Raw genomic sequence first — 25,869 nt, 5'->3', positions numbered from 1 at the left:
GTGTCTTTTGTTCGCTGAAGCCTTCAGAGGAATCATCGAAGTTGATGAAGTAACCGGATGCAGTTCTGTCAATTGTTCCAATTGGTTCAGGATTTTTGTTTCTCGCATTTTCACTTGGTACTTCTGTATAGATTGGTGTGTCTCTGCTAAATGTCTTTATTTGGGTTTTCAGAGGTCTAAGTTCTATTGCATTGTTGCATAGTCCTTGTTGTTCTTCTGTAGGCGTTTCGAATGTGATGAGCCTCTTTGATAGGACCTCTGTACTGGTAGCAAACCTTGGTGTTCTGCTACTTATTGGGAGTCCACTTGGCCTACTGTTGGTTATCGGCCACATGTTGTGGTTTTACCAGGTCGATGGATACAACTCGGTTCTCCTTTTTTCCAGCAAGTGGCGGTAGTACAACTGATCTTGTCCCGTTGACAGACAAGACAGGAACTGCTTTTCTGTAAGAAGGCCCAAATTCCTTCTTTACCGCGATCTTCTCCCTGACTAGATCCCCGACTTTTGGAATCCAGACAGGTCTTGCTGGGACAGGTGGTGATTCTTCAGTGGTCGTTGGCTGTTCTTTCAACTGTATGTTGCTCAGGTCTTTTCTTGTTTTGTTTAAGTCCTGCAAAATAGCCAAACGGTCTTTGACATCAAAGCTTTTTTCTGTTACCACTGAAGTCTGACTATCAAGGTCAGAGATCAACATCCTAGTTCCGAATAATAATTCGTACGGACTGAATCCCTTCAGAGAATCTCTTGGCAAGTTATTTAGACTACGTTGGACACTTATTAGATGTTTGACCCACCCAGCTCCCGAACCTAATATCCTTTCTATTATAGATTGCTTTCTGTCTTGGTTTTTTCTTTACACCATCCCATACCCTCAGGAAGGAAGTGAGAAGATTCCCGCTGGGCTGTGCTCATTTGGCCATTCTTTCCCCCCCCAGGCTGGATTGCCTGAGAAAAGGAAAAAAAAATGGTCGAACGTAGCATGCTCTTAGCGTATATGCCAATTAGACTCGCAAATCTTGTATAACAGTCCGGACGTCAGCCGAGTGCTGTGGATCTACATTATAAGTGGGAACTAGCCTGTATATGTTAATCGCAAGCCATTCTTTTTAGTGGTGATGTTATCTGCCTTGATACGACGAGGTATTAAACTGCTTCTCTCCCCACTGCGATCTCTGTTGCAGTTTGGGCAGTTTTTTACAAACATGGTGTAGTGCAGGCTCATGCCTGGCCACCAGTACCGTGATTGTAATTCTTCCAGAGAATCTTTTAATTTAAGGTGTCTGAGACCCTCGCCCATGTGTGCGTCTGCGATTAACAAGTTTCTCCTGTCCATGTTTGGAATCACTCTATCCCCCACTCCAGGGATTCGAGCAAAAGGAATGGAGTTTGCATCTATGATGTATGTGTAATTGAGTGGATAGTTGATCGGTAACGCCGAGCAGTCGCCTTTTGATGACGTTTTTACTGCCAGCAATGTTTCGCCGTCAATGTATTTTAATGTACGCTTTTTTCGATCTACGGGAGCCGGTTTACTGGCTGCCGCTGCGGCTGTTTCAGCCAATGAATTCCCTACAACGTGAACGCCATCACGCTGATGACTCAGTGAGTGTGTCACGTGAGTCTTTGGTAGTTCTTTTTTCAAAAGAGCTACCTGTTCCCAGAGCAATCTCTGCTTTATTGGTGCATCTGTGTCATCTTTGTAACCGTTCTGAATCCATGTCTGCAAATCCTTGTTATATGCTTTGACGCAGAAATATGAATCTGACACTATAAGTGTCGGGAATTCGCGATCCGCATTATCTAGCGCCATTTTCAAAGCTATTATTTCAGTTTGTAGTTCTGAATTAGTTTCTATTGAGTGTGATTTTGTTAATAGAGGTCTTAGTTTACCTCCGTGCCACACTTCTTTTGTAATCTCACATGTGGGATTGTATGCATGTTCTCCCCAAACGGAGGGTTGAGCATGTCCGTCTGTATAGATTACACAGGCGTAATGTCGTAGAGGCAGAATGTCGATTGGCAGAGGATACGTTTTTTCATATTTTAGATTTTTTAATTCTTCTAGTTCTGGATCAAAGAAGTAATATACTTTGTCCGTTGTGATTGAATTTACCCATTGTAACCATTCTGGATCCAATGTTGTTGTTGGTAAATTACACGGTGTTGTTAATGCCTCAAAGGCTGATTCTGCTGTTCTGACTGTGATATGTCTACCGTCAGCTATGTCTTTTTCTCTAGCTATTGCGGTTTGAACTGCTTGAACAATTTTTCCTTTGTTGTTGAATCTCTGTTCAGCTTTTGTGTACAAATGTGATTTGAATGCAATTGGTACCTTATCTCCCTCATTAGAGGTTAGGTATGTGAATCCGTATCTCCCTGGGATGACTCGGATCACAAGGTTGCGTGTATTATCACGGGTTTCTAATTTTGTTTTAATTAGCATGTCTGTTTGTAAGGATCTCAAAATTTCTGTGTGTGCTTGAGTCCAACTGGATCTTTTAAAGTCTGGTTTAATTAGATCGTAAAGGGGTTTGACCCTTTCTGCGTAATTTGCAATATATGTTCTTCCGAAATTTAGGAAGCCTAGAATTGACTGTAGGTTTTTTAGTGTTTTAGGAGCTTGGATTACGGCACATTTCTCTAGGAAATTGTCTGCCAGGCTTTTGCCTTCACTTGATAACTCATATCCTAAGAATAGGACCGTCAGATGGGCAATTCTGGACTTTTTGAAGTTGAATTTGTAACCCTCTGCAGCGAAACCAAGTATTATGGTGTTCACTCTTTTCAAGTGAGTCTCCAAGTCATCATCTGTTAAGTAAATGTCATCGACATAAGATAATGCTTCATCATCATATAGTTGTAGTAATTCTGTTACTCTCGCTGAGAATACCCCCGGGCTATTCTTGTACCCCTGGGCTAACCGACAGAATTGTTTTTGAGTGCCATTTACTGAAAATGCAGTTAAATATCTGCTCTCTGGTGCTATGTTTTGACAAAAGAATCCATTGGAGATGTCCAAGGTTGTTTTGTATTTTTTGCGCACTATGTTATTCATTAGTGCAGCACTGTGTGAGTTTTGCACTGCAAAAGTTTTGCAACATGTGTTAAGGTGTCGGTAATCCAAAACTAGACGATATGAATTGTCTGGTTTGGAGACCGGAAACAAAGGATTGTTCATTTGTGAGGTGCAAGTTTCAATCACCCCTTGGTATTCTAGCTGATCTAGTATTTCATTTACTTGTTTTTTAGCTTCTTGCTTAATTGGGTACTGCCTTTGTGCAGTAGGTTGTGATTTTAACTGGACTTTGTGAGGAGGAGAATCCTCATCCCATCCTACATGATTTTTATATAAAGCAGGTGCTAAGGCCACTGCCCACTTTCTAGCAAGTGTATATTTTTTATGAATCGGTATTTGATTCGAGAAGGCAGGCATAATTACTTCTTCGCCATGAGGGCACTCCCTGACAAACTCTGGTGGCCAGTCTTTTTCAGCTAGAAGGATGTCATAGCCCTTGGATAGGTTATCCCAAAATAGTCCCCTTATTTTCCTAGTCTTATCTCCCTCTATACGTAATGTTATCTCGTATATTTTGTGGGGCTTGCTAACTCTGGTATCTGCAGTTTCCACTTGAAGGTATTCATTCGTGTCCACTGTCTCCAGATGATTCATAAGGACTTTGCGAGCTATGCTCACCTCTGCTGCGCTGTCTAGCATTGTCTGAGCCCATTCTCCGTTTTTCAGTTGTGTCCTCAGTATTCTCGGCATTGTTAACTACCTTGATACTGGCTACCTTCTTTTTTGGAAATTGTGATTTCTTTTTCAGTTGAGCAGGTTCCTTGTCTTTGGACTTGGCGTGCTCTTCTGATCGTCCTCTTCTTTCCGATTTCTGCGAGGAATTCTGAAAAGATTGAGAGGGACGTGTATCAATGTCTTGATATCTATCAGGTTTTTTAATATTATCCTATTTCTAAGGTTATATCTATTCCCAGAGGGTTCACTCTGAGGTGACCTTTGTCTCGGGTTTGGAGATTTCTCTCTTCGCCTAGGAGACCTTCCTCTGGACTGGAATTTCTTTTCTTTAGGATTGGATTGTTTATTTCCATCCCAGTTCTTTTTTGGTGAATTATTATTAAAAAATATTTTTTCTGGACTTGTAGTCAGTTGCGGTTTTACTGGTATTCCACCTAGACTATCTCTGCCTAGTTCTTCATAGGATTTTTCTATGATTCTGGCAATTTCAGCTGGTTGGTCTGCTATATCTGTCTCTTTTAACCTCTGGCGGATCGCCACGTTTGCTGCTTCACCTTTTATGTTGGCTAGTAATATAGCCGAGACTTGCTTGAAGTCTTTCAGTAATTTCATACCAAGAGTTAAAGCAGGTTCTGGACCGTATTCATCTTGAATTTGTTTTAGCACATCTGGTATTACCGAAATGGATGGAACACCGTGCGTTTTTGTATAGATGGAAGCAAAGACTGTACCCCAAGTGTCACAGTCCTCAATGTGTGGTGCGATTCCCATTGGGAGACATATAGTCAGAATCCTGTGTTTTTCCAGCGGGGTGGTGTCAGGAAACACCGCCTCTATTTGGGTAATTTTCTGTGCCAACCAGAATGGTATTTGTTCCCGTTTAGCTGGAACTTTACCTAGGCAGGATTGGATGTTCTGTGGTGTAATTTTATTTGTGTTCCCCTGGTGAGGGGTCAGCTGTGGAAGTTTAATCGCTGGCTGAATTGTTGAAGTCCGCATTACATACTGAACTAATTGTCTGTGAATTTTTAGTAGTTGTTTTAGCTGTATTAACAGCTCTGCTGCAGGCATTCTTTCGATGTCTGGATGTGGTGTGTATCCGGCTAGGACCGGCCACGTTGCTCCTGGTCTTCCTAAAGGACCGAGCCTTGTAATGTGATTGTTATGTATTAGGGCGCCATCAAATAAGAGCAAATGCTCTTGGAATTTGAGTGGTACTTCCACCTCCTCGAAAGGAGTGTACTCATTAGGAGGTTCCTCTACTTTGTAATAGTGGAAGTACTTTGTTACAGCATTTGCTGCTGGAAAATGTATCCATGTATAGTATACCTCTGTCTGCCGATATTCGTGTGCCTCGATTACGAATATGACTGTACCACCTCTAGGTGTCCGTCCATTTTCTATAAGTTTTAGAGTTATAGCTCTCCTTTTGGCGACCTGGATGAGTATTATATCCGGGTCTGCATCGAGTGCTGTAGTATCAGCTGCTGCTATTTCAGTAGCTAATCTAATTGCCTCTCTTTCATCATCACTCTCTGCCATTTTACAGAAAGGATGGTATTATGTTTGTTTGCAGATCAGGTTTCTTTATGGAAACAGAGATTAGGTGCACAATATTCTGGAACTGTTTTATCCTTCAACGTTGACTAGACCAAGAACCATACATAGGAGTTCCCTCCTGCGAGGTTTTGGAGGATATAATTAACCTTTCACCCACTCCAGACGTCTTTGGAGTATTTGGGAGAAGGGGTCTGAGTGAGAAAGCACGACTGAGTTACTCTAAATGTCTTACGTTAGTTTTATCGCCCTTTCCAAACGCGTTGGGCGCCATGTAGTGTAGCTCCTATTTTCCCAATAGGCTCTGCGCATTGGAATAGTACCTACAGCAGTAAAGGCCTAGGCCAGACGTTAACTAGGTCTACTACTGTCGATACTAGACTTAATTTTTGGGTTTGCCAGCTAAGCTCAGAGTTCGCTAGAAACTTTCTCGAATGTTCAAGGAAGGATGAACTCCCCTGATTAGACAAGAAGGGATTTAGTTTCTGACAACCATAGAACATGACAACTTTGCTCTCCCCTAATCAAGAGTCAATCTCGAGAGTCGTGTGAGCACAAGGCAATTATTTTACTCAGTCAGTACGTGCATTCTTAGTCTCATCAGAATGTAGAGAAAAGGAAGAGACGGGCGTGTTCAATAAAAGATGTTATTTATTGATCAGTCTCTTTTCTCGTACAAGAGAAATGGATCGATATTATTGCAATACTTATAGTTAAGTAAAGTGCATACATTAGAAGCAATAGTATAAAATAATACTGTAAAAACATTGATATGGTTTCTGAGCCATATGATGTTTAAAATGATTAAAATATATTTACATACACATATACATTTTGACTAAACGTACTCAACTGGTGTTTCTAAATACGCCTACCCCGTGTACCTGACCTAAGTCTAATGCGTGGGCGGGAATAGAAAGTTACAGTTTAAGTTAAGTTTGTTTTTGCCAAGTGAATAACTAAAGAATTCTCTAGGAGGGGTTATTCAGTTCTGTACCTGGAATTTAGGATGAATGAGGAATGGTATCTCTTTCTCTGCTCTCGATATTCCAGGCTGCCTGCGAGGGCTGCCCAGAAGCGCCGGTGCTGGGTCTCTCGGCTTGAGATAGCAGCGCGTCTCTCAGCGCGTCAGGAAGGCGGGGCTGCTGCCTGCGGGGTCTGCTTCTGCTCTCGGCTTCGGCAAGTATGGCTGCTCCGTCTTGTCACCACGCGTGTGCTTGCATAGGGCAAGGTCGGCAATATTTATACCTTAAAGGTGCCGAGATTGACGTAAGGATGGACATAGGTACGTCAATAAAGATGTCATACGACTTGCTCGTTAGCACATTCTTTACTAAAGTTCTCTGTGAAATCAAAACAATGGCCGCACGGATTATCCAGGTTGTCATAGGTTTGATTTGTTATGAGAACGTCGTATGCCTTATCAGGGGCTGGAGGAATGTCGCTTGTCTAATTAGATCTCAAGCGTTATGACCTAATCAGATAACACGTTCCTGTGCCGTAGTGTGACTGCGTCAGATAACGGTATCTGCATCATGGGGGTTTTCTTGCCTCATGGGCTGACTGTTAGTTAACTAGCTAGTAAGTTTAACCAGAATAGGGTCAGGAATAGGGGGATCGAATCAGAACCTATAGAAATACACGACACGGGGGCCCGTCCTACAATACTATTCCCTCCTGGTGCGGGTGCTTACGTTTGCACCCTGATTCACCGGAAAACACTGGTGACCAAGGATTCTTTCCACCGCTTCGTCGCAGTCACACCTAGTCGCTTCTGTGCGTACTAGGGATGCAGAGTGGCAGCTCCGGGTCTTGCCACCCAGGGGTCTGCTCCTTATTACCCAGCCCCAGCTCAGCTATGCATTGAAGCGAGTCCACTGCATTATATAGAAATTGATCGCAGTTTGCACAGTCGCCTGCTGTGCTAATGTGCCTGCAGCCAGGACATCGCATGACGAAGTAATGCAAAATAACAGTAAAGATCCTTCCTCTATCTATGCATCCCTGATCTGGAACAACAACCCCATATCCATCAGGTCCACTAGAGCCCTCCTTCATTTCGAAAACAAGCATTAGGAATGCATTAGGGCTCGGTTTGTTTGAGTTTGAGATAATGGCATTGTATATGGTAATGTGCACTGACAGCTGCTGAGGATTGTGCCAATTGAAAGAGTGGCTGGTGTACTGTCAGCTGTTGGTGTGTGTGTGTCTTTAGTGAAAGTTGCACTGACATTGTTTATTGTGCGCGTGGGTGTTTAGCGGCACGGATGCATGGTGGAGTTTTTTTTTGGTGAAAGCGTACATTGGTGGTTGTTGGTGTTTGTGCATGGTGAAAGAATTCATTGACGGCTGGGGGTGTGGTGTTGTGTGTGTTGTTTTCTGTGTACTGGTGAGTGTGTGGTGGTGAGTCTGTGGGGGTGAGCCTGGGGAGAAAGTGTGGTGGTGAGTGTGTTGTGGTGAGTGGTGACGAGTGTGTGGTGTTGAGAGAGTGAGGTGTGTGGTTTGTGTGTGTGCTGTGTGTGTGTGGTGTATGTGTGTGTGGTGTGTGTATGGTATGTGTGTGTGGTGTATGTGTGTGTAGTGTTTTCTGCACACTCACACACTGCCCCTACACATTCACACACTGCTCACCCACACACTCCCAATGTCACCCTGCATAGTCACACACTGTTTATACTGCACACTCGTTCTGCACACTCACACAATGTGCACCCTGCACCCTTACACACGGTCTCTGCAGTCACTTTGCACTCACTGTCACTCTACAAGCACTCTGCACTCATTCACTCTGAATCTGCACCCTGGACTCTGAATTCTGCACTCACTGCACTCTGAATTCTGCACTCACTGCACTCTGATTCTGCACTCTGATTCTGCACTCTGATTCTGCACTCTGATTCTGCACTCTGATTCTGCACTCTGATTCTGCACTCTGATTCTGCACTCTGATTCTGCACTCTGAAACTGCACTCTGAAACTGCACTCTGAAACTGCACTCTGCATTCTCAATCTGCACTCTCAATCTGCACTCTCAATCTGCATTCTGAATCTGCACTCAGAATCTGCACTCTGATTCTGCACTCTGATTCTGCACTCTGATTCTGCACTCTGATTCTGCACCCTGATTCTGCACCCTGATTCTGCACCCTGATTCTGCACTCTGATTCTGCACTCTGATTCTGCACTCTGATTCTGCACTCTGATTCTGCACTCTGATTCTGCACTCTGATTCTGCACTCTGATTCTGCACTCTGAATCTGCACTCTGAATCTGCACTCTGCATTCTCAATCTGCACTCTGCATTCTCAATCTGCATTCTGCACTCTGAATCTGCATTATGCACTCTGAAACTGCACTCTGAAACTGCACTCTGAAACTGCACTCTGAAACTGCACTCTGGAACTGCACTCTGGAACTGCACTCTGGAACTGCACTCTGGAACTGCACTCTGGAACTGCACTCTGGAACTGCACTCTGGAACTGCACTCTGAAACTGCACTCTGATTCTGCACTCTGAAACTGCACTCTGATTCTGCACTCTGAAACTGCACTCTGATTCTGCACTCTGATTCTGCACTCTGATTCTGCACTCTGATTCTGCACTCTGATTCTGCACTCTGCATTTTCAAACTGCACTCTGAATCTGCATTCTCAATCTGCACTCTGCATTCTCAATCTGCACTCTGCACTCACACTCTGTACTCTGAATCTGCAGTCTGCACTCTCAATCTGCACTCTGCACTCTCAATCTGCACTCTGCACTCTGAATCTGCACTCTGCACTCTGAATCTCCACTCTGAATCTGCACTCTGCATTCTCAGTCTGCACTCTGCATTCTCAATCTGCATTCTGCACTCTGCATTCTCAGTCTGCACTCTGCATTCTCAATCTGCATTCTGCACTCTGCATTCTCAATCTGCACTCTCAATCTGCACTCTGCACTCGCACTCTGTACTCTGAATCTGCACTCTGCATTCTCAATCTGCACTCTGCATTCTCAATCTGCACTCTGCACTCTCAATCTGCACTCTGCACTCTGAATCTCCACTCTGAATCTCCACTCTGAATCTCCACTCTGAATCTCCACTCTGAATCTCCACTCTGAATCTGCACTCTGAATCTGCACTCTGAATCTGCACTCTGCATTCTCAGTCTGCACTCTGCATTCTCAATCTGCACTCTGCATTCTCAATCTGCACTCTGCACTCACAATCTGCACTCTGAATCTGCAGTCTGCACTCTGAATCTGCAGTCTGCATTCTCAATCTGCAGTCTGCATTCTCAATCTGCAGTCTGCATTCTCAATCTGCACTCTGCATTCTCAATCTGCACTCTGCACTCACGATCTGCACTCTGAAACTGCACTCTGAAACTGCACTCTGAAACTGCACTCTGAAACTGCACTCTGAAACTGCACTCTGAAACTGCACTCTGAAACTGCACTCTGAAACTGCACCCTGAATCTGCACCCTGAATCTGCACTCTGATTCTGCACTCTCAATCTGCACTCTGCATTCTCAATCTGCACTCTGCACTCTCAATCTGCATTCTGCACTCACAATCTGCACTCTGAATCTGCAGTCTTCATTCTCAATCTGCAGTCTGCATTCTCAATCTGCAGTCTGCATTCTCAATCTGCAGTCTGCATTCTCAATCTGCAGTCTGCATTCTCAATCTGCACTCTGCATTCTCAATCTGCACTCTGCATTCTCAATCTGCACTCTGCATTCTCAATCTGCACTCTGCACTCACAATCTGCACTCTGAAACTGCACTCACAATCTGCACTCACAATCTGCACTCACAATCTGCACTCTGAATCTGCACTCTGATTCTGCACTCTGAATCTGCACTCTGCATTCTCAATCTGCACTCTGAATCTGCACTCTCAATCTGCACTCTGCATTCTCAATCTGCACTCTGCACTCTCAATATGCACTCTGCACTCGCACTCTGCACTCTGAATCTGCACTCTCCACTCTGAAACTGCACTCACAATCTGCACTCTGCACTCACAAACTGCACTCTGAATCTGCACTCTGCACTCTGAATCTGCACTCTCCACTCTGATTCTGCACTCTGATTCTGCACTCTGATTCTGCACTCTGATTCTGCACTCTGATTCTGCACTCTGCATTCTCAATCTGCACTCTGCATTCTCAATCTGCACTCTGCATTCTCAATCTGCATTCTGCACTCTGCACTCTGCACTCACACTCTGCACTCGCACTCTGCACTCACACTCTGCACTCTGAAACTGCACTCTGAATCTGCACTCTCCACTCTGAATCTGCACTCACGATCTGCACTCTGCACTCACAATCTGCACTCTGAATCTGCACTCTGCACTCTGAATCTGCACTCTCCACTCTGCACTCTGAATCTGCACTCTGATTCTGCACTCTGCATTCTCAATCTGCACTCTGCATTTTCAAACTGCACTCTGAATCTGCACTCTGAATCTGCACTCTGTACTCTGAATCTGCACTCTGCATTCCCAATCTGCACTCTGAATCTCCACTCTGAATCTCCACTCTGAATCTGCACTCTGAATCTGCACTCTGCATTCTCAGTCTGCACTCTGCATTCTCAGTCTGCACTCTGCATTCTCAATCTGCACTCTTAATCTGCATTCTGCACTCACAATCTGCACTCTGAATCTGCAGTCTGCATTCTCAATCTGCAGTCTGCATTCTCAATCTGCAGTCTGCATTCTCAATCTGCAGTCTGCATTCTCAATCTGCACTCTGCACTCTCAATCTGCATTCTGCACTCACAATCTGCACTCTGAATCTGCAGTCTGCATTCTCAATCTGCAGTCTGCATTCTCAATCTGCACTCTGCATTCTCAATCTGCACTCTGCATTCTCAATCTGTACTCTGCACTCACAATCTGCATTCTCAATCTGCACTCTCAATCTGCACTCTGCACTCTGCACTCTGAATCTGCACTCTCCACTCTGCATCTGCACTCACAATCTGCACTCTGCACTCACAATCTGCACTATGAATCTGCACTCTGCACTCTGAATCTGCACTCTCCACTCTCCACTCTGCACTCTGAAACTGCACTCACAATCTGCACTCTGCACTCACAAACTGCACTCTGAATCTGCACTCTGAATCTGCACTCTCCACTCTGAAACTGCACTCACAATCTGCGCTCTGCACTCACAAACTGCACTCTGAATCTGCACTCTGCACTCTGAATCTGCACTCTCCACTCTGCACTCTGATTCTGCACTCTGATTCTGCACTCTGAATCTGCACTCTGATTCTGCACTCTGCATTCTCAATCTGCACTCTGCATTCTCAATCTGCACTCTGCATTCTCAATCTGCACTCTGCACTCTCAATCTGCATTCTGCACTCACAATCTGCACTCTGAATCTGCACTCTGCATTCTCAATCTGCACTCTCAATCTGCACTCTGCACTCGCACTCTGTACTCTGAATCTGCACTCTGCATTCTCAATCTGCACTCTGCATTCTCAATCTGCACTCTCAATCTGCACTCTGCACTCTGAATCTCCACTCTGAATCTCCACTCTGAATCTCCACTCTGAATCTCCACTCTGAATCTGCACTCTGAATCTGCACTCTGCATTCTCAGTCTGCACTCTGCATTCTCAATCTGCACTCTGCATTCTCAATCTGCACTCTGCATTCTCAATCTGCACTCTCAATCTGCACTCTGCACTCGCACTCTGTACTCTGAATCTGCACTCTGCATTCTCAATCTGCACTCTGCATTCTCAATCTGCACTCTGCACTCTCAATCTGCACTCTGAATCTCGACTCTGAATCTCCACTCTGAATCTCCACTCTGAATCTCCACTCTGAATCTGCACTCTGCATTCTCAGTCTGCACTCTGCATTCTCAATCTGCACTCTGCATTCTCAATCTGCACTCTGCATTCTCAATCTGCACTCTGCATTCTCAATCTGCACTCTGCACTCACAATCTGCACTCTGAATCTGCAGTCTGCACTCTGAGTCTGCATTCTCAATCTGCAGTCTGCATTCTCAATCTGCAGTCTGCATTCTCAATCTGCACTCTGCATTCTCAATCTGCACTCTGCACTCACGATCTGCACTCTGAAACTGCACTCTGAAACTGCACTCTGAAACTGCACTCTGAAACTGCACTCTGAAACTGCACTCTGAAACTGCACTCTGAAACTGCACCCTGAATCTGCACTCTGAATCTGCACTCTGATTCTGCACTCTCAATCTGCACTCTGCATTCTCAATCTGCACTCTGCACTCTCAATCTGCACTCTGCACTCTCAATCTGCATTCTGCACTCACAATCTGCACTCTGAATCTGCAGTCTGCATTCTCAATCTGCAGTCTGCATTCTCAATCTGCAGTCTGCATTCTCAATCTGCAGTCTGCATTCTCAATCTGCACTCTGCATTCTCAATCTGCACTCTGCATTCTCAATCTGCACTCTGCACTCACAATCTGCACTCTGAAACTGCACTCACAATCTGCACTCTGAATCTGCACTCTGATTCTGCACTCTGAATCTGCACTCTGCATTCTCAATCTGCACTCTGAATCTGCACTCTGATTCTGCACTCTGAATCTGCACTCTGCATTCTCAATCTGCACTCTGAATCTGCACTCTCAATCTGCACTCTGCATTCTCAATATGCACTCTGCACTCTCAATATGCACTCTGCACTCGCACTCTGCACTCTGAATCTGCACTCTCCACTCTGAAACTGCACTCACAATCTGCACTCTGCACTCACAAACTGCACTCTGAATCTGCACTCTGCACTCACAAACTGCACTCTGAATCTGCACTCTGCACTCTGAATCTGCACTCTCCACTCTGCACTCTGATTCTGCACTCTGATTCTGCACTCTGAATCTGCACTCTGATTCTGCACTCTGCATTCTCAATCTGCACTCTGCATTCTCAATCTGCACTCTGCACTCTGCACTCACACTCTGCACTCGCACTCTGCACTCACACTCTGCACTCTGAAACTGCACTCTGAATCTGCACTCTCCACTCTGAATCTGCACTCACGATCTGCACTCTGCACTCACAATCTGCACTCTGAATCTGCACTCTGCACTCTGAATCTGCACTCTCCACTCTGCACTCTGAATCTGCACTCTGATTCTGCACTCTGCATTCTCAATCTGCACTCTGCATTTTCAAACTGCACTCTGAATCTGCACTCTGTACTCTGTACTCTGAATCTGCACTCTGCATTCCCAATCTGCACTCTGAATCTCCACTCTGAATCTCCACTCTGAATCTCCACTCTGAATCTCCACTCTGAATCTGCACTCTGAATCTGCACTCTGCATTCTCAGTCTGCACTCTGCATTCTCAGTCTGCACTCTGCATTCTCAATCTGCACTCTTAATCTGCATTCTGCACTCACAATCTGCACTCTGAATCTGCAGTCTGCATTCTCAATCTGCAGTCTGCATTCTCAATCTGCAGTCTGCATTCTCAATCTGCACTCTGCACTCTCAATCTGCATTCTGCACTCACAATCTGCACTCTGAATCTGCAGTCTGCATTCTCAATCTGCAGTCTGCATTCTCAATCTGCAGTCTGCATTCTCAATCTGCACTCTGCATTCTCAATCTGCACTCTGCACTCACAATCTGCACTCTGAAACTGCACTCACAATCTGCACTCTGAAACTGCACTCTGAATCTGCACTCTGAATCTGCACTCTGAATCTGCACTCTGAATCTGCACTCTGCATTCTCAATCTGCACTCTGCACTCTGAATCTGCATTCTCAATCTGCACTCTCAATCTGCACTCTGCACTCTGAATCTGCACTCTCCACTCTGCATCTGCACTCACAATCTGCACTCTGCACTCACAATCTGCACTATGAATCTGCACTCTGCACTCTGAATCTGCACTCTCCACTCTCCACTCTGCACTCTGAAACTGCACTCACAATCTGCACTCTGCACTCACAAACTGCACTCTGAATCTGCACTCTGAATCTGAACTCTGCATTCTCAATCTGCACTCTGCACTCTCAATCTGCACTCTGCACTCGCACTCTGCACTCTGAAACTGCACTCTCCACTCTGAATCTGCACTCACGATCTGCACTCTGCACTCACAATCTGCACTCTGAATCTGCACTCTGCACTCTGAATCTGCACTCTCCACTCTGCACTCTGAATCTGCACTCTGATTCTGCACTCTGCATTCTCAATCTGCACTCTCAATCTGCACTCTCAATCTGCACTCTGCACTCTCCACTCTGAATCGGCACTCTCCACTCTGAATCGGCACTCACAATCTGCACTCTGCACTCACAAACTGCACTCTGAATCTGCACTCTGCACTCTGCACTCTCCACTCTCCACTCTGCACTCTGAATCTGCACTCTGCACTCACAATCTCCACTCTGCACTCACAATCTCCACTCTGCACTCACAATCTGCACTCTGAATCTGCAATCACAATCTGGAATTAAAGCCTCCTGCTATACATATTCATGAAGGGGAGGGGAGGGCGGACATCTGCACGCTGTGTCCCATCATAGAGGAATGTACCATGTAACATGGGCCGTACCAATGCAAGGGGGAGCTCCCTGGCTACCAGATCCGCACTTACATTGAGCTAATTAGCCCCATAGTAGTTACTATCGTGACACCCAGTTCCTTTTCTTTCGACCATGTCCGCACGGAAGTCGCAATTGCGTCCTCAACCGTTGACATAAAGTCTGGAAAACTGCATTGTGGGAGCTGTAGTCTAGTCGCACTTCCATTAGACCGATTCCGCGGAAGGCAATGATCTGTAGTGGAAAATCCCCGGCCTAGACACGCTGCTCCCAAATCCTGTCTAACAGAGCTTGCCACAGCAGAGCGCCTCGATACGGTTTAGTGTAGGCGCTTGACAAACACATTAAACTCTACATTGGAGTGGCTGTGCCAGATTCTTTTGTACTGATAGGGAGTTTGCAGAGAGGCATCTCTCGTGCCTTTATATGACAGCCCACTCATCCCAGGTTAGCAGAGGGCACGACAAGGTCTCCAGTCCTTGCTAGGGCATGTGGAAATGTTTATTTTATTCGTGTTTGCTGATTGGAAGAGAAGAACGCGAGCACACAATGGGCACGTGACGACTTTGTGGTGGTTGGTGACACACGGCCGGGTGGCTAGAAGCGCTGTTAGCTGCATGTGGCGCTTTACACAGACAACGGGATACACACTAACTAGTGCTTGTTTGGGAGAGTGCCAACAGCAGCACATGGTATCTGCTATATTGCGGGTGAAATTCGATTTCCTTGCACACCCCGAAAATATTCACGGGGTGTTCTGTACCTAGCATTCCCATCGAGTGCAGAAGGGAGGCGTCTGGGCTGAATTTGTATGAAAATCCGACAATGTTAGTGAGAAGTCCGGGGCTGCTTTAAATGACACTTCGCTGAGAGCTTCCACTGGCCCTTCTTTTCTATTTTATTTTAAATGCATGGTGTTGTGTAAATAAAGTTGACCGTGTGTCTCCATCGCTGGACACGTAATTTACAGATGGGCGTTTCTTACAGAGGTAATTTTTAACTAAAATGCACATTTCTGCCGAGTGACCGCAAAGTCCAGACGTCCTTCATATGCCCTTGTAAAAGCTTCACTTTAATCAACTTGTAAATGTCCACGGATAAATAAAAAAATAGAAGAATAAAGAAACATTTACGTTTATAAACACCATATTTGCTGGTTTCTCGCACGCGCCCGCAAAACTCACTGCTGAATGGTGAACGCGCCCCGGCCATCTGGATTCACTTACCGAGGCACCCTGACAGCTCCTAATTGATATTTATGGACTGCCGCGCTCGTAACCGCAGACAAAATGCAGGAAATGCCCAACTGGAAATATATATGGCCTATTGCGTTAAGGGTATTACAAACACGGCACCGCGAGGACCAATCACCCTAAAGATGGTAACATAAAGCACTGAAAATGCTCGCGCACTGAGGAATTTTTCAAGCACGATCCAGAAACCCCTTAACAATACGGCTCGCAGCTCCGCCCCACTTCTGACGAAGTGGTGACGTCGCCGAGCCCTAAAAAACTGAAGACGCGTCTTCTGAGAATATTACTGTTCAAAGCTAAAAAAAAATGCTTCTTCCCAGGCCTTGCTCCTCCCTGAACGATCATTTTCCCTCTGCCATGATAACACTTCTGGCTGTTTTTATTTCTTATGCTCCTGTACACCACTCTGCTACCTGTAGCTGAGTTTGTTCCACATAAATACCACATACTTGCATCAATACATGCCTATGTACATACTAAGTGAATTCAGATCAAATGTTGTATTTTTGAGTGCCTAAATCAGACTTCACTGCTTACCTACAATACAGCAAGTTCTGCAAAAACACTTGTCCTTAAATAGCACTCGGATTGTGCGAAGCCTTCAACTGAGGTATGCTGGGGCCTAGATAGAAGCCGCACTGAGAGATGAAAAGTACCAAGAACATCTCGAGACATCTACACTGCAGCAATTCTCATTGTTTTCCACTTTCTTTCCTAATTGCTTCCACCAGTTCCTTAGCTTACAGTAGCATTCCAGATAGTCACTCATCCTGCAATGTGCATAGGGTACCACCACCTCCCTATTCTTCTGGTTCATCTCCTTCCTCCTCTTCTGCTTCTTTTTCCTTTCCTTTCCTTTCCTTTCCTTTCTTCCTCTACTTCTTCTCCTTCTTCTTTTTCTTCTGCTTCTTCTTCTTCTGCTTCCTCACCAACACCAGCATTTTTCGCCTGGAGGTGCTTTAAAATCAGCGGAGGGCTCCCGCAGCGCGGGATACCCGTTCTCTTTGTTGCCAGTCGCCTTCCTGCCGCCACATCACCTTGGGGAGCGAGACCAGGACCACAAGTCCCAGCCTCTCTAGCGGCTCGTTGCCGCCAACACCAGCATTTCGTGCCTGGAGGCACTTTAAAATTGGCGCAGGGCTCCCGCAGCACGGGACCACGCGGGCTTGCCGGGGCTGTGCCCTGGCACAGCCCGGCCAAGGACAGACCCGTCTGCACCAGTCAGAGCAGGAGGAGGCTGGGCTGGGCCCACCCTCTTGTTTTTTTGAGCCCCCCATATTGGAACACAGACATCAACCTCAACTCTAACAAAACAGCGACAAGGCAAAAGTTCCTTTCTTCCCTCTAAATTGGATACATTTTAACTTAAGCCCTTTAAAAATTAATTTGTATTCAACATGGGGAAACGGATAACTGCCCTTGCTCTTAAACCAACTGACTCTACACTAGATGGCTATTTGCAAAAGGCGGTGGGGGCACTAAACAAGGAAATAGAGTTGGCGGAGTGGAGACTGTCATTAGCGCCCCTTCCTGATTTACCAGCCATCGTCACCGCCACTGCGACTGAGATCTTACATATGGCAGATATTGGAATACTTTCTGGACCGAGGCAAGAATCCCCACTTATCGTTTTGAGTCAGGGAACCCAATGTGCCACTCATGAGGGAGAAGAAACTGCCCCGCAGCTAATTATAGAAAAACCTGGGCCCCTGAGTGTGACAGGAGGAAAGAGGAAGCAAATTGAATTGGCAGGGGTGGACTCGAAAGCGAAAGGCCGGTCGCCAAAGGTTAAGCGCATGAAACAATCTCACCCTCCAGGTACTGGGTGTAGAACCCGTAAAGGTGGAGGAAATACTGTACAGGTTGACCTGGACATATTGACAAAAAAAATCGGCAAGGTTGTTAAAGAGGCCCTGGAACCTATTCTTTCTCACTTGTCTAGTATTGAAGAGTATTTTGCGCGACTTCTGCAAGACCCGAGGGTTCATCTTGCACTTAAAGGTCAAAATGCGACAGACCCTTTACCCAGTCACAAACATAAAAGGGTAATTGACAAACTTTCTAGTGCATCCCTGGCTACTTTAGAATTATTAAATGGAATATCTACTATAAATAGTCGTGCTGTTGTGCCCAATACCAGAGATAAGTTAATTATTGCAAGAGAAGGGGAAATTGGGACAGTTGATGGGGATAGACGAGGGAGGGTGCAGAATGGGGGAGAGCAACGAGGACTGAATTGGTTTGGGCGGGGGGGTGAGGGGGGGGAGAGAAACAAGAGAAGTGCTAAGTAATTTGGACCCAGGGCACAGAGGCTTAGCGGGGCAGGGGGTAGAAATATTTTAGATTTACCCCTGATTGTACTCCTTACACAGTGATGTTAGCAGGTGTCCCTCATCTCCTCCCTGGGCAACAAGAATGCTGCTCAAACCTTATAAATAAGGCAGCACATTGGTGCTCGAGGAAAATTCCAACACACATAAATTGGCTTGAACACATTATTATGGCAAGGATGGTGGGCTGGTTAGGCTGCACAACAAAATTTCTAGAATGTGATTGTGTTGTACTTCACTTCAACGACGCAAGCGGTGTGCTTTATGTCCTGAAGCCTATCAGAGTCTCACCAACAGATCTGATAAATGCATGTCCCCTGGGCTTTTTCTACCCCCCCCCCCACATCAGGGGATTAATAAGAGTCAACACCTCCCAGGGTATGGGCCAAAAAGGCACTTTCTCTTTGAACCCCCTTCATTTACCCCATCCCAACTGCTTTAATGCCCTCTCTGGCCTGACAGATAATGACTGACTGCCTGTTCAAAGAGACCACCTAGTCGATTTGAAAAGATCATGCCCATGTCGCCCTGTTTTAGGGAGAGTTGTAGATATAGATGATATTCGGAATAGGCAACTTACAGTTTTATCCGGTTCCACCTTGCGAAACACCAGCAGACCAGGCAATGATACAATGAATGCTGACACACGTACCCAGGACTCAATTCCGGTTTCCACTGTAAAACTAGGGGGGTGGAGGAGGGGGGGTCTGGTACTGCAACCCTGCTCGCCATGCCCGCCATGCAGCCAACAAAGGGGGGCATGGCGAGGGGGGTGCATGCTGCCCTTAGTGTAAAATCATATCATGGAACATCGCAGGAATACGTGCAAAATTAACGAATGCGGATTGGGTGGATTATATCAGTGGCTTTGATACTATCTGCTTCCAAGAAACATGGCATCAGGCTGATATTGTGCTGGACGGCTATTGTTCTTTTACCATCCATGCAACTCCCTCACCGGCTGGGAGGCGAAAGGAGTGCTTGTGACTTCAATCTCAGTCAAATATGGGCATATACAAACTCATGTTGTAAAGACCTCACATTGGTACCAGCTAATCCTCATTTCCAATTTATGTCAGGCTAAGTTCTTGCTAGTAAACTGGTATTATAATATCTTTGACAGGAATAGCAGTCATGTGATTGAAGACATATAGGCGCTAATTAATAACATTGCGGAGATGTGGCAGCCCTTATGTATTCCTTGGGTGGGGGATTATCATTTTAATTGTACAATCTGACCTTTCAGTGATAGTAGAGTCTGTGAGCTGTTAGATACAGAGGGTCAGTCACAGTCACATTTTATCCATAATCCACAGGTGAGGCCTTGAACTCCATTATTATTGAGAATGACCTGGGGCTTATTAATACTAATAACCTGGTCTGCAGCGCCATACCTCAGTGTCCCACCTATGTAGGAGGAGGTAGGGAAAGCACAATTGATTTTATGTTCATTATTAGGAAGTACTCCCCGCTTGTTGGTGACTTTGAGGTAGCCTAAATCGAATAGGGAAGGATCACTTGTCCTGCATAACCAGGTTATGCAGGTCCGGTATCTGCGTGTCCCAAATAAAAAACCCTCATGCACGTGTAGAGTGGTTCGGTCAAGCGGTATATCTTGATTCTCCGCTGTCAAACACGTGTGTGCATAATCACGGGGTTAGTTGATATGCATCCTCCACCTGGAGGTTCTTACCCACGGTTAAAAGCAGTAGTAATCAGTGATAAGAGTGGTGCACATTTAAAATATCCGGACAGCCAGTTTCTCAATTTTATTCGGTCTGGATTCGGGTAGCCCTTAAGCAATTCTTCAAGGTGGTGCGCCTGATGAACAATTAGGATTCATACGCACTCAATAGTGAATGGTTAAAAGTGGTCGACATGTTTCTGCCCTATGTTGCCTTGTCAGGTCGTGCGGGCGTTCTTCAGGACCAGTGTGCAAACGGTGAATAGAGACCGGGAGTGTCTCTAGGTGAATGTGCTTGTTATAATAGAAATTTTCTGATTATAATCAATAGTGAAAAAAATGACGTATTAGTCCTTTGTATCGATGAGATCTTATTTTACCTCTTGTGAGTTTGTATCACGCATCAACGGGCAGTCAGAGGGTCAAAGGTGCCTACTGCGGCTTCGTCCTTACTGCACGACTTGTACTGATGCTGCCTCTCTGTGCAGTAGGCACCTTTGACCCCCTGACTGCCCGTTGATGCGTGATACAAACTCACAAGAGGTAATATAAGATCTCATCGATACAAAGGACTAATATCTCGCTTTTTTCACTATTGATTATAATCAGAAAATTTCTATTATAACAAGTACATTCACCTAGAGACACTCCCTGTCTCTATTTACCGTTTGCACACTGGTCCTGAAGAACGCCCGCACGACCTGACAAGGCAACATAGGGCAGAAACATGTCGACCATTTTTTAACCATTCACTATTGCGTGCGTATGAATCCTAATTGTTCATCAGGCGCACCACCTTGAAGAATTGCTTAAGGGCTACCCGAATCCAGACAGAATAAAATTGAGAAACTGGCTGTCCGGGTATTTTAAATGTGCACCACTCTTATCACTGATCACTACTGCTTTTAACCATGGGTAAGAACCTCCAGGTGGAGGATGCATATCAACTAACCCCGTGATTATGCACACACGTGATTGACAGCGGAGAATCAAGATATACCCCTTGACCGAACCACTCTACACGTGCATGAGGGTTTTTTATTTGGAACACGCAGATACCGGACCTGAATACCCTGGTTATGCAGGACAAGTGATCCTTCCCTATTTGATTTATGATATCTAAAACAAAGGAAGCTGAAAGGATCACAACTTCCTTCTCCCTCCTGATATGATGAAATAATATGACTTTGAGGTAGCACCAAATATTGCAAGTGACCATATCCCCTTAACCATTCTCTTCTGTGTAATAGCTAGGGCCGGGAAAGGGGATGGATGCCCTATTGATTTTAACCAAAATAAAGGATTGAGACTAAGTTGGAGTAAGGTTGATCCCACCCAATTTGAAGCAAAAACTGTTACGACAAATTTAAACCTCATCATGAGTTGTCTCCATGCTGACTTTCCCCCCTGATTAAGTGGTTCGTGACTTTGAACTGACCTGTGCAGATGTGGCAAAAGACCTGACTAGATCATCTCAAAGAGGGGAATCTCAGGAGTGTTCCAGAGCGCACAAGAATCTTAAAATAACCCTTCATGCCAATCCTCGTGTGATAAAGCACTAATGAAAACCTAAGGCAGACCTATAAGTGTCCCATCAAAGTAAGAAAAGACGAATTGAGGATTTTGGCTTGGGAGTATTTGGAGAGAGCCAGTGCCCTGAAAGACACTAAGAGTTTCTGGGACATCATTAATTGCCCTTTATTTAAGGATGAGCCTAAACCTTTGGATTCACTGATCCTGGGGGCAACTTGGGAATCCTACTTCTCAGCTATATTTAATCCCAAAAACGCCTTTACAGTTGAAGGAAGCGGAGAATTGGTATTTGATTTAACCTTGGCCTCACAATTAATCTAATCAATCACAGTGGCAGAGATTGAGGAGGCCCTATTGAGGGGAATCCGCATGAAAGACCCTGGCCCTGATGGGGTCCCCTTGGATTTGTTTAAAAGAAACCCTAAATTATGGGCACCTTAGCTTACTAATGTTTTTAAAGCAGTAGTGATTGCCCCATTCCATCAAACTATGGTTCCAGTATATAAGAAAGGTAACAGGAGTGACCCTGCCTGTTATAGGCCAATCTCACTAATCAACGCCACTGCAAAGGTATTGGGGAGGGTTATCCTTGCGAGTCTTGAGACCTGGGCGAACAGTGCAGAGATTGTGTCTAGATTGTAATCTGGTTTTAGAAGCGGGATGGGTACCACAGAACAGTGCATCAACTTGTCCCTTATTATGGGCAAGTATATGAAGGCCAGGAGGGGTTCCATCCATCTGGCCTTCATGGACTTGTCCAGTGATTTTGACAAGGTTAATCAGGACAAGTTGTGGGGACTAATGGAGCTTATGGTTTTGAAGGAAGCTCCTGTATCTCTCCTGCATAGGCTTCACACTTCTACAACGGTTGCTGTACGGTATGGTTCTAGGGGGGGAAGACTGGGCCCATCGTCTCCGCAGAAGGTGTACGGCAGGGCTGTATTCTGGCTCCATTCCTCTTTTTATTGTGTACAAATGGTTTAGAGGCTTTTTTAATAGAGAAAGAACTCGATATCCAAAAAATTGGAGGCAACGCAATTCCAATGTTATCATATGCTGATGATACTGCTTTAATGGCTCTGACAGCCAACAGCTTCCAAAAGCCATTTAATGCTTTTACCGATTTTATGGCAGTATTGGATTTAAAAGTAAACTTTGTTAAATCTTATGTCATGGTGTGTGGCCCTAAGGTCACAAAAACAAGAACATTTGAGGTTTGGAAAAGACCATTGACAAGGTGAACATTTTGACATATTTGGTGAATATATTTAATGATACTTTGAATTGGGATTACCGTATCACTGCTAGGGCACAACACGCTAGTCGGGTAGTGGAGGAGTTATTTTGCTTAGCCCGGAAGCTAGGCCATAAACCAGTGACAGAACTGGTTACCCTCTACAAAGCTAAATGTCTGCCCGTGGCATCCTATGGGGCGGGTGTCTGGGGCTACCATAAACTCATCAACTACAGGTTCTCGAAAACAAATTTATTAAGAGATTGTTGCTGGCCCCAAATAGTGCCCCCACACCTTTTTGCCACCAGGAGCTAGGATTGGCCTATCTTGAGACCGAATTAATATCGCCCTATTGCTATTATGGGCTAAGATTTGATCATCTGAGGATCTAATGTTCTCAAGGGACATTATCAAAGATTGTACCTACTTAGATAGTGCATTGTCCATCCCCTGGCTCCGCTTTGTGAAGGATAAATTATATGAGTTAAAGCTGGGGCACTATTGCATCGATACAAATGTGAAAGATGTTATAAAAGAGACATTTTATGCTAGGGCACACCTGTGCTGTGTACACATGGTGGTCCCAGGCCCCTTATGTTTAATCCCTGGAGAGCAGAAATGTTATCTAACTTTTACAACTAACGTTCAAACACGATTTTGCTTGACTAAGTTTCGATTAAGCACATTGCACTTTCTAGTGGCATTTCCTAAACAATCAGGTTGGGTTCACAGTTTACCACCTTGTTCGTGTGATAATTTGGCAGCTCAGAGCACGTTTCACTTAATTTTGTTCTGTCCCCTCTATAAAGATCCGAGGGGGAAATTTTTAGCACAAATTCTGAGGGAAATAAGGGCCTGTACTTATATTGGTGATTTTAATTTCTTACAGTCTTTGTCTACTTCAACTATTTGCATTGCTGTTTCGAATTTTATCAGAGTTGCTATGTCCATAAGAAAGCATTATGAGCTATTGTAATTTAACAAAACCTGTGTAACCCTTTTAAAGGAAATATTTTCATTATTCATTTTTTCCAAATTATGTTGCAGGAAAGATAATAGCAGAAAAGGCCATTGAACTGGATCCCCTAAGTGCAGACTGCCACCAGTGGTAAGTGTTAGTGGATATGACCATGTTTTCTGATGATCTCCAAGAGCTGAACCATATTGCAATTCATCACAGGATATCTAGCGCCTGTAAAGAAGGCTCCACAGTCTTTATTGTTATGTGGTACATCCCTTGCCTTAGTTTTCTGTTAAATTGCCAGAAACATTTAACAGGTAATCGAACACAATAGCTGCTGAACAACGCAAATATTGCTAAATCGACACTGGGTGTCAGTGGACAATTTTGGTCATTGCTGCAGAAGATGATCATTGTGATTTGTGGGAAACTGTTTTTTGTTGAAGTTGGTAGGAGTTCTCCAGCTTATCCTTGTGTTTTTGTTATCCATTTTTACTGTGTACATGACAAATACGGGAGCCTGCTTGGTTAGAAAAGACCAAATATCATTGTTTTCTGTGTCGTAAACCGACTTCGTGGTGCAAGAATATATTGGAATTTATCAAGGTAGCGGGCAGCAAGCAGTCCACAGCACACAACTTCTTGTTCTGCCTGCTGCCCAGTTCTGTGACTCGGAAATATGTCTGGACCTTTACTTTTAATGTATTGCATATCAAAGTCAAAGAGAGCATGTAAGCTAGCAGAGTAACGAGGGCAGAGATATGCAAGCATATTGCGTTTTTACCTACTTCAGTGCTAATAGCTGGAGAATCCCCCATCACTGTGAAGAGAGGTTTAGAAATGTACAAATCATTGGTGTGTGGTTCGAATTGTGAAAGATGGATGTCTTCCATCAAGGTGTCTTTGATTTTTAGGTCTTAATCAGATAGTGGCTTTAAATACATGAAGGTTCGTTTGCAGCATTAGGAACACAAGTTTCAAAGTTCCCTTGGGAGAGCTAAGGACCTTATCGCAGAAAAAAACAGGCCATCTTTTTACATGTGTGATGGGGAATAAAGGAAACTGAGGTTATTACACTCCCTATCATAGGCTGATTTTCAGCCAGGGCACAATCTGAGAAGACGGACCATGTTAACATTGTTAAGCATTTATAATACACTTTTTGCTTCCTAAATTACTTTAGATGTGTAATTTTGATTTTAACAAAGAATCAACTTTTTTTTTTCTTTTTTATAACCTAGTTTATTGGCATTTTCCGAGAAAACCTAAACCAATAAAGACTTAATCGCTAGACTTGCCGCTCTTGAGGCAACGTAATAGTAGCTCTGACCTAAGGACTCTGACACATACATCTATCTTCATACATTTAGGGGTCGATTCCGATTCGGTAAAAACCGCTCCGAATAGCCGCTCGGAGCGTTTTTCCCGTACGAATCGTACCCTGCAACGTCCCCAGTACGTACGACGAAGTACCATTCGTACCAGGAGCTGGACCGTACGACTCTAATCTCCGTACGATTCTCCCTCGTAACCCGCTGTACGCGACATCTGTACGGTTCGCAGCTGGTTTTTACGACCCAGCAAGTACGATACGTGTCGGGTACGCACCGTACAACCCTTTTTCTACGGAAGCTGAAAACAGCCGTAAAAGCAGAGTTCGCGCCGGAACAGGTACGCAACGTCCCCCTGGGTACGGTGTGTACCCCCCATGATCGCAGGGGTACGCACCGTACCCATGCGATCATGGGAGGTACACACCGTACCCCGCAATCATGGGGTTTACGCACCGTACCCCATGTTCGCTGGGTGTACGGTGCGTACACCCCATGATTGCGGGGTACGGTGTGTACCCCCATGATCGCATGGGTACAGTGCGTACCCCTGCGATCATGGGGGGTCCGCACCGTACGGTGTGTATGTGAATGTGTGCTTTTCCGTACGAATCGCACTTGCCTGACGTGGCCCGTTCGAATCGTGTCCTGATACCCCGGTCCGGATCGTACT

The 25,869-nt window shown here is 45.0% G+C and overlaps 1 protein-coding gene across 1 annotated transcript in view; it reads left to right on the top strand.

Moving 5' to 3' along the window:
* Positions 1-24,016, top strand: part of LOC144763213 (regulator of microtubule dynamics protein 2-like) — a 276,191-nt gene extending 252,175 nt beyond the window's left edge. The window contains exon 5 of the mRNA XM_078648598.1: positions 23,952-24,016. Coding sequence (XP_078504724.1) covers positions 23,952-24,016 — 65 coding nt within the window. The remainder of the gene's footprint in view (positions 1-23,951) is intronic.
* Positions 24,017-25,869: the final 1,853 nt, after the last annotated feature.

This window comes from Lissotriton helveticus, chromosome 6 (genome assembly GCF_964261635.1).
Source record: "Lissotriton helveticus chromosome 6, aLisHel1.1, whole genome shotgun sequence".
Lineage (NCBI taxonomy): Eukaryota > Metazoa > Chordata > Amphibia > Caudata > Salamandridae > Lissotriton > Lissotriton helveticus.
The sequence above is the reverse complement of the archived record's forward strand: the minus strand, read 5'-3'. Positions and strand labels throughout refer to the sequence as shown.